Raw genomic sequence first — 13,322 nt, 5'->3', positions numbered from 1 at the left:
CGCAGGTTAGCGGAATTCCAGCTCCTTGGAATTTCTCGACCATCTAGGGCCTCCAACTGGTAGGAGCCAGGTCGGTTTACCCAACGAACCCTATACGGGCCTTCCCAATTTGGCGCTAGCTTCCCACCTTCCGCAGGTTGAGATGCTTTAGCTCGCCTTAGCACCAGATCTCCGATTCTGAAAAGCTTCGGTCGGACCTTGGAGTTGTAATATCGGGCCACCCTCCGCTGATACATCGCCATCCGAACCTGCGCCATTTCCCTCGCTTCTTCCAAGAGATCCAGGTTCCCTCGGAGTTGCTCCGAATTGGCCTCGGGTCGGTGCGCGGCCACCCGAGGTGAGGGGAGTCCGAGCTCCACGGGGACAATGGCTTCCGTGCCATAGGTTAGGCTGAAAGGCGTCTCCCCGGTAGGGGTCCGATGCGTGGTCCGATACGCCCAAAGGACATTCTCGAGTTCTTCGACCCAAGCTTGCCCCGTCCGACCGATTCGCGCTTTGATTCCTTGGAGGATTGTCCGATTTGTGACCTCGGCCTCGCCGTTGGTTTAGGGATGCGACACAGATGTGAACCGATGCTCGATCCCGAACTCCTCGCAGAAGTCACGGAAATGCTTGTTGTCGAACTGTCGACCATTATCCGAGATGAGGACCCGAGGTATCCCAAATCGGACAATGATGTTCTTCTTCACGAACTTTCGGACTTGCGCCTCCGTGATAGTGGCCAGCGGCTCTGCCTCCACCCACTTGGTGAAGTAGTCGATTGCAACAATCAAAAATTTCCGCTGAGCTGAAGCGACGGGGAATGGTCCGAGGATATCCATTCCCCACTGGGCGAAGGGCCAGGGTGCAGTGATTGGTGCCAAGGGGACAGAAGGGACTCTCTGGACGTTGGCGTGGCGCTGGCAGGCGTCGCATTTCCGTACATGATCCTTTGAGTCCTCCAACAAGGTAGGCCAATAATAGCCTTGCCTCATGATCTTGTGCGTCAAGGACCTAGCCCCCAAGTGTGATCCGCAAACGCCTTCGTGGACTTCGCCGAGGACGTAGGCCGCTTCCGAGGGGCGGAGGCACTTTAAGAGGGGGGCGGTGAACGAGGTCCGATACAGCCTCCCTTCATAGAGTACGTAGTGGGCGGACTTCATAACAAGTCGCCGAGCTTGATCTTCGTCTTCAGGGAGGATCCCTTCGGCGAGGTAGGCGACAAGCGGGTCCATCCAAGACGGCTCCGGATCAATCGCCATCACCGCTCCAGCCTCGCCGATGCTCGGGGCATCCAGGGTCTCCAGGTAGATCGCCCTCGACAAGTTGTGCGCGTCTGCGCCCACTAAGCGGGACAACCTGTCGGCCCTGGCATTTTCACTTCTTGGGACTTGCTGGATGTCGACACTGCCGAGGTCGGGAATGAGTGCTTGCACCTTCCGGACGTAATTCTGCATGGTCAGGTTCCGGGCCTCGAACTCCCCACGGACCTGCCCGACCACCAGCTGGAAGTCGGTGAAGACCTTCAGGCGCCGGATGCCGAGCTCCTTGGTGAGTTTGAGTCCCGTGACTAGGGCCTCGTACTCCGCCTCGTTGTTGGTCACTGAAAATCCGAACCTCAAGGCATACTCGGCTATCACTCCATCAGGACTGGTAAGGACCAGCCCGGCCCCTCCACCTTCGGGGTTCGACGACCCATCGATGTGAAGCGTCCAAATCGGGAGGTCGAGGCTGGGTGTTTCCGGCGACCTAGGTTCCGCCTCCTGCACCATGCACTCAGCGAGGAAATCCGCGAGCACCTGGGCCTTGATGGCGGGTCGGGGCTGGTAGCGGATGTCGAACTCACCAAGTTCTACTGCCCACTTCACCAGCCGTCCCGCATTCTCAGGATTGCTGAGGATCTGCCGCAGCGGTTGATCGGTCAAGAGGGTGACAGAATGGGCCTAGAAATAGGGGCGAAGCCTCCTGGTCGCGGTCAGCAGCGCGAAGGCGATCTTTTCAGCCTTCGTATACCGCGTCTCGGCATCCCGTAGGACCCGGCTGATGTAGTACACAGGCTTCTGGAGCTTTGCCTCTTCCCGAACCAGTACCGCACTGACTGCGGTTGGGGAGACCGCCAGATAGAGGTAGAGCATCTCCCCTTCTTGTGGCTTGGACAGCAGGGGAGGAGACGCCAAGTATTCCTTGAGCTGGTCGAATGCTGCTTGACATTCGGCCGTCCAGAGAAAGTCTTTTGGGCGTTTCAACACCTTGAAGAAAGGTTGGCAGCGTTCGGCCGATTTTGCCACAAATCGTCCGAGCGCGGCGACCCTCCCAGCGAGCTCCTGAACCTCCTTCACTTTGGTCGGAGGGGACATATCTTGGATGGCATTGATTTTATCCGGGTTGGCTTCGATCCCCCGCTGGTTGACAATGAAACCGAGGAACCTCCCGGCCGAAGCGCCAAAGGCGCACTTCGCTGGGTTCAGCTTCATGCGAAACTTCCGCAAGGTGGCGAAAGTCTCCTCCAGATCCGCGATGTGCTGGTCTGCACGGCGGCTCTTCACCAGCATATCGTCCACGTACACCTCCATGTTCCGGCCGATTTGCTCTTTGAAGATTTTGTTGACGAGGCGCTGGTAAGTGGCGCCAGCATTCTTCAGACCGAAGGGCATTACCTTGTAACAGTACAGCCCCCGGTCTGTTATAAAGGCAGTTTTCTCCTCGTCCTGTGGAGCCATCATTATCTGGTTGTAGCCGGAGAAGGCGTCCATGAAAGACAGCAGCTGATATCCGGAAGTCGCGTCGACCAGTTGGTCTATCCGTGGAAGCGGAAAGCTATCCTTGGGACACGCCTTGTTCAGGTCGGTGTAGTCGACGCACATCCTCCACTTTCCGCTCGCCTTTCGGACAAGTACGACATTTGCCAGCCACTCGGGGAAGCTCACCTCCCTTATGAATCCTGCCTCCAAGAGTTTGTCTACCTCCTGGTCGACCACCCGGATCCGATCCGGGGCACAGTGTCTCTTCTTCTGCTTTACTGGTCGGTGGGTCGGGTCGACGTTGAGGGCGTGAGAAATGACCTCCGGGTCGATCCCAGGTACATCGGCCGCCGACCAGGCGAATACATCGGCGTTGGCTCGGAGGAATTCCACCAACCGAGCCCGAGCTCCCGGGTCGAGATTGGTGCCGACCCGGACCGTCCGGTCCGGGCGACCTTCCTCGAGGGGAACTTCGATCACACCCTCAGCCGGCTCCCCGTGCCGCAAGGCCACCTCGTCTCTGGCGTCAAGGGACTCGACGCTTAGGGCTTCCACGGGCTTCTTCCCTTTGAGAGTTGCTAGAAAACATTGCCGTGCGGTCGGTTGGTCACCTCGGACCTCTCCAATCCCGGCCGCCGTGGGGAACCGCATGAGCAAGTGGTACGTAGAGACCACTGCGCGAAGGGCGTTCAGCCCGGGTCGTCCGAGGATAGCGTTGTAGGCCGAGGGAACACGGACGACCAAGAATCCGAGTTGCACGGTGGCTTCTGGGACAGCGTCACCGGTGAATCCTATGAGGGGGGTGGATACTTTGTGCAACAACTGTCTGGACAAGCTCATCTTTTGGAAGGCCTCGTAAAACAAAATATCAGCTGAGCTTCCACTATCCACAAGAACACGCCTTACATCATAGTTTGCCATAGTGAGGGAGATCACCATGGCGTCATCGTGGGGGGTCTGAACCCCCTTTACATCTTCATCACAAAAAGTGATTACATTACCGACCCTTTGTCTCTTTGCGACGGCTGCCCCTGACGCTTCAGTCGAGCCTCCTGCGTTCCTCTCGGGCCGGGGGCAGCCCCCAGTGATAGTGTGGATCACGCCCGCGACGGGTCGATTCTGCTCCCGAGGCTCCTGAGGGGCCGGGTCGGCCGGACGCGGGTCTGCGGGGGGACGTCGGTCGTTCACATATCGACCGAGACGCCCTCGGCGGATGAGAGCCTCGATCTCGTCCCGAAGCTGGAAGCAGTCTTCGGTGTCGTGGCCGTGGTCCCGGTGGTACTCACAGTACGCCCGAGAGGGCCTCCTCCCAGGAATCTTCTTCATCTGTCTCGGGACCGGGAGGTCCTCCCGCCCCTTGATTTCCATGAGGATCTGGGCCCGGGGAGTCAGGAGAGGAGTGTACCGGTTGAAACGTCGGGGCGGAGAACGAGGGCGTAGGGCGCCGTGGTTCCTCGCCGGCGACAGGCTTCTGCGCCGACGTTGAGGCGTCGGGCACCTCCTCTGGCGTGCCTCTTTTCGCCTTTTCTTCCCGAGCTTTGGAGGGATCTCGGCGGCCTCCTTGCTCCGGTGGGCGGCCGCCTCCTCGGCGTCCGCATACTGGTTCGCCCGGGACAACAGCTCCGGGAAGCTCCGCGGCAGGCGTTTGTCCAGGGAGAAGGTGAGTCTGCCCTTTCGGAAGCCACGCTTCAGGGCTGAAAGAGCCACCTCCTGGCTCAGGTTCCGGACTTCCAGCGTAGCCTTGTTGAAGCGGGTAAGATAATCCCGCAAGCTTTCTCCCTCGTTTTGCCGGACATCAAAGAGGAAGTCGGAGACCAGTCGCCGCCGGCTACTGACGGCGAAATGGGTGATGAAGAGGCGAGTAAACTGGTCGAAGGACTGGATTGAGTTAGCCTCCAAGCCGGCGAACCACGCCCTTGCCAGGCCACGGAGGGTCGCCGGGAAGGCCTTGCAGAGGAGAGGATCTGATGCTCCATGGAGGAGCATAAGGGTCCTGAAACTCTCGACGTGACCCCGCGGGTCCGCCGCCCCGTCATAGGGCTCGATCGCCGGCATTTTAAACCCCGGCGGATTCGGGATCCGCAGGATCCTCGAGGCAAGCGCCGGCTGGGAGGAGATCTCCAAGTCGGCGAAGGGATCTTTGGAGTGGCCCTTCAGGACCTGGAGTTGTCGGTGGAGATCGTCCACCCGCCGGTCCAGGGAGCGCGACCGATGGGTGGGAGACAAGGAGCACCGAGAGGGGGACCGACTGGAGCGCGGGTTCCTTGAGGACTGGGGGGTCTGGGAACGCGCCCGGGCCCGCCTCTCGTACCCCGCGCAGCTCCGATGGGAAGGTCCCGGCAGAATGGACCGTGCTCGAGAATCTTCCTCGCGCCGGCGCTCCTCCCCATGGGAGAGGAAGGAGCGCGGGTTGAGGAGGACAGGTGAGCGCTCAGGGAGCAGCGGCTCCTGGGCCCGCTGCGGCGCCCGAGACATCACACCCTGCAGGTTCTGCACTGCCTCCGCGAGGGTGCGAACCTGCTGGGCTAACTGGTCGAACTGAGCGGCTTCGACCATCTGAATGGGAGGTGGAGCGGTGGAGTGTTGCTGAGAATGTGTTGGAGACGCAGCGGCCTCCCGGCCGGAGGCGCGAGAGGCCCCGCGACCGGAGGCATTGGAAGCTCCACGACCACCTCGCCGTGCCATTACGATCGCTCTGAGATTCGTTCCCTTCCTCTAGCGCCATCTGATGTGGGGTCGGAACCCCGACACCAGCCCGCACACCGGACGAGCAGGGAAAGCATCCGCGTCCTCCCCGAGGTATTGTCCGCTCTGGGATTGCCGCTTCGGGTTTGCGGGAGGTCGCCCAGGGAGGTCGCCCAGGGCCGGAGCCCAATGACAGTCCCAATGACAATCCCGAGCCCTGCCGGCGCGGGGGTCCGCGGAGGTACTACCCCTACCCTCACGGTTTTGTCCTACAAAAGGGCCCTCGGTGAGAAGAGGTGTTTGCACCCCCCATTTAAGGCACAGACCTTTCCGCTGATTATCCGATGTGGGACTAAACTGGGAACCCCATCCCACAACACAGCCCCCCGAGCGGGAAGGTCTGTGCGTGGCCGGGGCCCTTCCTCCAGCGCCAACTGTTGCTGGTGGTCCAAACCGAGAACGATTGGCACAGCGGTGTGAACCGGGTTCCGTTTGAGTTGCCTTGGTTGATGTCGATTGCGCTCCACCTTCCACCGGGAAACCTGCAAGCAAGCCTCGCACCACCACTGGGGTAGTGGGGGCCCTCCGACGATCAAGTCAGAGGAGATTGGAGGAGAAGGAGAGATAATAGTAGCAAGTAAGAGAATGCTCTGGAAGTTCTTGCTTACCCCCCCTTCTTCCCCCAGCCGCATATATACCAGGCTGGGGGGTCTTTCAGGGGGGTTCGTCATCGTGGGGCACGATGGAGATGCCACTGACACGGCCGTTACAGGGCGTCGTGGGGCAGCGCTGGGTACGGACATGACAGGGCGTAGTGGAGCTCCGCCTTGTACGGCCGTTACAGGGGATCGTGGAGCAGCGCCAGATACAACCGTTGCAGGGAGTAGTGGAGCAGGAGGCTGCGGCGTGCCTCTGGGGAATAGCCTGTCGTTGTCGAGAGATGTCCGACTCGGGGTCGGGCTGCGGAGACGAAGATGTCCGACTCGGGGTCGGATTGCTGGATCAAGGGGCTGCCGACTCGGGGTCGGGCTGCGAAGCCGAAGATGTCCGACTCGGGGTCGGATTGCTGGATCAAGGGGCAGCCGACTCGGGGTCGGGCTGCGGAGCCGAAGATGTCCGACTCGGGGTCGGATTGCTGGATCAAGGGGCTGCCGTAGTCTTCCTGGGCGCGCGTGCCGGTCACGTGGGGCATGGTGGCTAAGTTCCCCCGTAACAGGGTGGATAATTGATGCTGAATGCCAGACAAGGAGAAAAAATGCTGAAACTTTTTATTGACGAACTCTCCTCCCCCATCTGACCGAAAGGCTTTGATGGAAGATGAGAACTGTTTTTCTACATAGGTTTTGAAACTAGAAAAGACAGGAAATACATCAGATTTTTGTTTAAGGGGAAACACCCACATAATATCTGAAGCCTTGTTTGGATGAGATTGGAGATGGACCCCAAACGTCAGCATGGACAAGTTGAAGGGGAGAAACAGACTTCGCTTCAGATGGTGGAAGATGAATTCGATGACATTTTGTAAGGCTACAGGATTGACAAAGCTCCTGATGATTGTTTGCTGGAGATAGAGACCGAGTGTTACTGAGATGTGAGAGCGTAGAGGAAGACGGATGTTCCAGTCGTAGATGCCAGAGCTGTGAAGGAGAGATTGTCGCAGAGAGAGCTATAGGTATCGGAAGTGATGAAGACGGAGGAGTGAAAGTGAAGGGGATTGTATACAGCCCATTAGTACAATTGCCCTGAAGTAATGTTTGATTGGTTGCCTTGCTCTTAATTGTGCAGCCATTTGAATCAAACGAAAGAATGCAGTTATTTTCAGAGGCCAATTTGTAAACGGAAAGCAGATTATGTGACATTTTGGGAACGTGGAGAATGTTAAAAAGATGTAAGGAATGTGTAGAAGAAGAGATGTTACCAGATCCAGTGTGAGCAATTGGGATAGAAGAACTGTCGCCAAGATTCACTTGCTCCATGCCTTGATAAGGTGCTGAAGAATGAAGAACGGATGGATTATTGGTGATGTGGGATGTTGCTCCACTGTCAATAATCCAATTATTCCCAGAAGTTGATGCTGCCGAAGTTGGAGTAAAAAATGCTTGAGGTGATGCAGATTGTCGCTGAACTGTGTTAGGTGGAGCAGAATGACGGTACCAGCATGTAACTGCAGAATGTCCATGTTTATGACAGATTTGGCATTCTATCATATAGGTATAGTGACCAGATCTTCCAGGTGAAACTGAAGACGACCCTCTAAAACGGCCTCTGCCACGATACGAGGAAGAAAATCTGCCTCTTCCTCTACCGCGAGTTGAAAATAGAACAAGTGTAGAATTTGGAACTGAAATTGGAGCAGAATTTCTGGTGGTCAGTATGAGATCTTCACTACATAATAATGCATACAATTCATCCAAAGGAAGTGAAGAGGATCGAGTTCGAATAGCTGTGGAGAATGAATCAAACTCAGATGGAAGACCATTCAAAATACGGCTCCGTCCCGAGCTTCCGTCGTCGGCCCTTGTCATTAGACCACTATGCTATATAGTATGATATCTTCATTTTCTACCTAAGAACCAGCAGCTTGTAATGCATCGACTTTCAATCTAACACTATTTAGATATTGTGTCATGGATTGTTCAGCCTTTTTAATAGTGTGCAGTTCATTTTTTAACTGCATAACTCTGGATCTGGTTGAGGAATTCAACCTATTCTCAAGAGTCATCCAGATCTGAGAGCAGTTTTCCAGATTTACAACATAAGAGAGAATACCAGCAGAAATAGTAGAGTTAAGCGCTGAAGCAAGGAACTGATCTACAACAAACCAATTTGTAGAATCTGGAGCACCATGAGAGTTTATGAAGGATGATGCATTGATGGACCCATCGAGAAAACCGTAGAACCCGCTGGCGCTGAATATGCGAACAATTTGAGACCTCCAAATGAGGTAATTTTCCGCAGTGAGATGATTCGGAACCAACGAATGTATTCGGCCAATAAGAAACTTGAGAGTTGAGGGTATCCCGGATTCATCTGGGACTTTGGTGACATTGCTGAATCTGAGATCGTTGTTTGACTCAGGGGTTGCCATTGCCGCCGGAGAAGATAGAGATGCAAGTTAAAAAAAATGGATCACAGCTCTGATACCATGACAAAACCAAAGAAGATTGGAGAACTTTTAATGAACAGAGTTACTGTTCATTGTCTGGCATGGTACCGTGAACAGTACCTTTAAGCCATTGATATTATATATATTCATCATAAAACTGAGGGAATATTACAGTCTATATATAGACACATACAATCGACTTTGCTCTACCAGATTACAGCTGTGGCTAACAGAAATATATTCTAGAGTGGTCTAGAGGATGCTGGAAGGATCCTGAGGCTTCCGAATTCTGTTAGAGAGTAACAGAATTCATTTGAGATTTGAATCACTACTCGCACCTGAGCATACATGTCAATAGACTAGAGAGCGATTCTTGCCATTAAATATTAGTTGTACTAAGAGCTTCTGATAATCTTGTTAAAAAGTTGGATCCTTTTGGACTGATATAATTTATACATGATCAACTGGCTCTTCTTATTGCCACCACAAAAATCTGGCTTTTGTTATTCAGAGTATTTTTCCCCTTTTTCTTCTTATGTATTTAACACTCTAATAACCATCCATGAGGAGTGTGATTGAGCATAGATCATTTCAGAACACCCATATATTTGATCGATAACATTCCCATCGCGCACAAATTGAAGGAAATCACACAGATCATTTCAGAACACCCCCATATTTGACAGGTAACATTTCCATCGCACACAAATTGAATGAAGCCTATATTAATCCAGTAGAGCCAGTCCACAGCAGTCCCTGAAATCTTGTAACATGTGCTATTGACAGGTCCAGGAAATGCAAGCAAGCAGAAGCTTAAAGGCTATAAGAAATGGTAGCCTTATGGAACACAAGACTACTAACCTGAATGCCTTGCTGAGAAAAATGGAGGAAGAAGAGAAGGAATGGCTAAAAGATACCCCGGCCAGAGGGGTGCTCGAGTTGGTCAACTAGCAAAACTCATACTAATTAAGGTCCAAAACAACACTAACTTTAGGTTATGGCCTCATAGATTTTCCATGAGATTTTAAGACCATACCGCTTGTACGTAGTTTTATTGGATCCTTTAGACTATACTGTGTCGATCATATCCCGCAACCATAGAATTCAAGGAGAATGCAATGAGATTAAAGAAGGAAACTAATCATGGGGACCACGTGAGAGAGACAAGTCCATGTGAAAAAGAGAGAGGACCACGGGCCATGCAAACCCTAGCAGGCTATGCATGCAGCTTTGATGCATGGGACCACGCCCTACTCTAAAAAACTTCCCACTTTCCATGCCACACTGGAGCCCCACCTCCAACTGGCCTTTGATCCTTCGTTTTTTCTTGGGTCTCACGCAGCCATGGCAATTACTACAATCCCCCCTCTGTCCTATTAAAACAAGGCTGCATATCTGCACCGGCAAAACAAAGCCATGCTCCATGCTTCTTTCAGTCCCTGATTTCCCACCATTTGGGCCTTGTCTTCTTATGTTCCAAAGCCATATACCATTCCAAAACCTTATGGATGATGAAGCTTATAATAATGTTGCTAATTATGAAATTTCCATCAGAGAGAGAGATGCAGAAAGAAGCTTTCCTTCGTTCTTTATAATGCTTTTGTTTTTTCTTATAGAAAGAAGATGGCTGTGGATGATATTTATTGACTGTACGCAAAACAATGCACCAGAATTAAACCTCGTTTCCATGGCAATTAAGGTATATGCCATGCCGTACCTATGAATGCATCGAAGAAAGTTGATAGACACCATTTGCTATATGATGCTGCAGAGATTCATATCACCTTCCCTTTGGTGACTGAACTTCAAAATTAGGACTACATCACACGGGAATTTTTTTTTAAAAAAAAAAAACGCTTCTACAAGAAGAAATTAATTAAAATTAATTATGCATTCCGGATGGGCAGTAAACATAAGATCAGCAGCAGCATGGCTTTCAATGAAGTATGTCCATATATACCTAACACCTTCGAGTAAAAGAAATGATGCTACTGCAATAAAGAACAGAATTTCTATGTAAGCAAATCCAGGACTCCGTTATACCATAAGAAGCAACGAAATGGAATTAATATATGGAACCACCGGAAGACTCGAAAATTTTCGCAATTGAAAGGATGCATACTTCAAACGGGAAAGGCGGAATTTGATCCATTAGCAGCTTTCTGCCTGCTCACTTTCTAACCGTAAGTAAGCTATCTCTTATTTTGGTTCTCAGCGTGGCGAAACTTGGAGGCTAAGTTTGACTGGAAAGGTCTCACAGCTGGGTTACCTGAGTGAAGAGAAGTCCTTGATGGATTCAATGGAGTATTCTCCGAAGCTGAGCTGATCGCTTGAAAATGACCAAACTGTTTTTGATCAAAGTCAAACACAGATGGCATTGCTCCAGGTGGACCAAATACAAGCTGAGGTGCGGGCACCGAAGGCAACGATGATGGATGCGATGTAGGTTGGCCTTCCACCGGAGATGAATGAATTCCTAAATGACATACATTATAAGCATCTGCAGACTCCCACTGATGGTAGCAAGTGTACTGCATGGCATTAGTTAGCAAGTCCAGTGGAGAATGATGAGTTCTAGAGAGAAGGTCATTAGCTGAAACTTGTGCACAATGAATGCCGGGATCATGTTCCATTTCATTCCCTTCAATGGCGTTCCCTTTCGGATCAATGCCTGACTCCCTCGTTGCTTCTTTTTGTTTGCTCTTTTGGAGAACATCTGAGTGACAAAGATTAGATTTAGATAGTGTTGCAAGGTCTTCAGCGACAACTTCATTTCCAAAAACATCCTGATTTGCCTTGCTAGAGAATAAAGATAGAGGCCGAGCTCCATTTGCAGCTGGGTACTCAAGATTATCTACCCCTGAAGGACAAGAGGGAGCCTGGCGTGGAGTTGCTTCATGAGACATCTGCAATGCTTGCTGGAACTGAATGAAATTTCCTGGAGGCATTTGGAGCGGGGGAAGCTTATCGATTTCATGCCGAGCAGCATCAAGCAACCAATCAACGGCTTTGCTAGGTTGGTTAAGACCCAACCTATCTTGAAGGTCATACAATTGAATTGCTGTTGGGACTGAAAGCCTTACTCGTCTGTCCCGTAATCCTCTGATGGTGCTAACTTTACTATGGCGATCTTTTCCCCCAAATGCACGAGAAACTCGTACAATCCTCGGATCCGTTAATCCTGACCACAGTCCCATACTGGTTCGAGCTTTATCATTAGTAGCACCACCTTGTTTAGCTGGAAGCTGTTTTTCTTGTGGATCCCTTATCATCTTAAGACTTTCATCATCACTCCTGAGAAGCAATTAAATAAATTACATATGAGATAGCTAGCCGATCTAGAGTAGGCCTCTCTTTATCTTCTTAGCTAAATGTGCAGACATAAATTCACATCATGCTATCTGCTTCCTGGAATAAAAAATACTCTAATACTCGTAAGTTTCAGAATCTATATACAAAAGCTGACTAGAATAATCATTGGAGGCATTATTGTTTTCTTATAATTGAAATTACTCATTTAAACAAATCTTTGATGGAAACATTGACATGGAAAAACTAAAAGAATATGCAAGAAGAAGCAGAAACATATATGTAGCATGAAAGAAAGGTATGCAGCAAGAATGAGAACATGGCATAATAAATCAAACAATTTTCAGTTAAAGTGGTTTCTATCGCTCAGCAGGGAACAATTGAAATTAAATATTACCAGAGAAAATTGCAGAGAATTTTGCACATAAGTGATTTTTTTCTAGATGCATGCCGGTGATCAAAAAATCGATAAGAAAGTTCATCCCTTTTTTCTTTTAGAAACAGCAGGCTTGCTTCATGAGAACGGGTTTATGATATGCAGTTTCCCAGAAAATTGGGGGAAAAAAATAAAGATTGGGAATTGTAATTCTGATGGACTAATCTCCAACTGAGGTTGATTAGAGCAATATGTGTCTCAGCTAGGAATACGTGAGATTAAAAGAAAACTCCATCGAAGCACTCCCATTTAATTAATCATCATTCATAAAATAGTACTAAAGGAATCTGAAATCTACACTAGAATGAAGCTAGCTATTTCTTTTCTTGCATATGGATTCCATAAGTACTGGACTTACTCGCGAATGAAGAGATTGCTTAGTCTTCTAGAAATCAAGAACTGGTACTTTGCTGTTTGAATTAAGCATGAGCTCAAGATGATCCTCTGTCAGAGATCGCCGCAAAATGGGCAAGAACAACAGCTAGCACCTCCAAATTCAGTTGCATGGATCTTCCTCTTGTCAAGCTTCACAGCTTAATTACTCGGACTTCGTATCAGCATCGAACTCTTGAAACAGCCAGGGAACTTGAAGAAAGGAAAGATGCTTGACTTGCACAAACCCTAAAAGAAAAAGGTACCGCACAATTGCAAATATGTGGTGTATATTTATTCCTATCAGATGGACAGAAAAGTCACCATTTTTTACCCATTTACCATAGCACACAACCCGGTACCATTAGCTTTTTGACAAGGGTAAGTTGGCTCGTCTTAGATAAACCTATTCACATATATGCTATCGTAACAAATATATTATCAAGTGAATCAGAAAAGAAGATTGAACAAACATCCTCATGTGCACGCACAAGAGAAGATCGTCTGAATGTCCTTCTTTTGCTATATATCTTATGGCACTAATCTTAAAATAGAAACTGAAGAGGTAAAGCGCAACATAACTCCTCCTATTTATAGAGTCCATCCATCCCGTGACTCACCCTCAAAAAAACCAAAATACACAAAGCGTCCTCATGTCGTCCATCTCGTAGCTCTTCTTTCTTGGAAAGCCATC

The 13,322-nt window shown here is 50.4% G+C and overlaps 1 protein-coding gene across 2 annotated transcripts; it reads right to left on the bottom strand.

The window, feature by feature from the left end:
• Window positions 1–10,368: 10,368 nt before the first annotated feature.
• On the bottom strand, window positions 10,369–13,088 carry LOC103718215 (uncharacterized). Of its 2 annotated transcripts, none has more exons than XM_008806924.6 (2): window positions 12,615–13,088; window positions 10,369–11,805 (listed from the first exon to the last, which is right to left on the bottom strand). In XM_008806924.6, exon 2 carries the CDS (start codon window positions 11,781–11,783, stop codon window positions 10,704–10,706), a length of 1,080 nt encoding a protein of 359 aa, XP_008805146.3. In that variant the 5' UTR covers window positions 11,784–11,805; window positions 12,615–13,088; the 3' UTR covers window positions 10,369–10,703. The 2 variants fall into 2 exon arrangements, with proteins under 2 accessions (XP_008805146.3, XP_088577756.2); XM_088721630.2 differs by having other exon boundaries at window positions 10,369–11,919; window positions 12,615–12,872.
• Window positions 13,089–13,322: the final 234 nt, after the last annotated feature.

The sequence above is a fragment of the Phoenix dactylifera genome, chromosome 1, assembly GCF_051530095.1.
Source record: "Phoenix dactylifera cultivar Ajwa chromosome 1, Ajwa_hap1_PhDact_Kaust_v1.1, whole genome shotgun sequence".
NCBI classification, from domain to species: Eukaryota; Viridiplantae; Streptophyta; class Magnoliopsida; order Arecales; family Arecaceae; genus Phoenix; species Phoenix dactylifera.
Note: the sequence above shows the minus strand (reverse complement) of the source record. Positions and strands in the feature narration are given on the sequence as shown.

What these genes read in the sequence shown, in the direction of transcription:
- LOC103718215 (XM_008806924.6), bottom strand. Translation starts at nt 11,783, where the DNA reads ATGATAAGGGATCCACAAGAAAAACAGCTTCCAGCTAAACAAGGTGGT.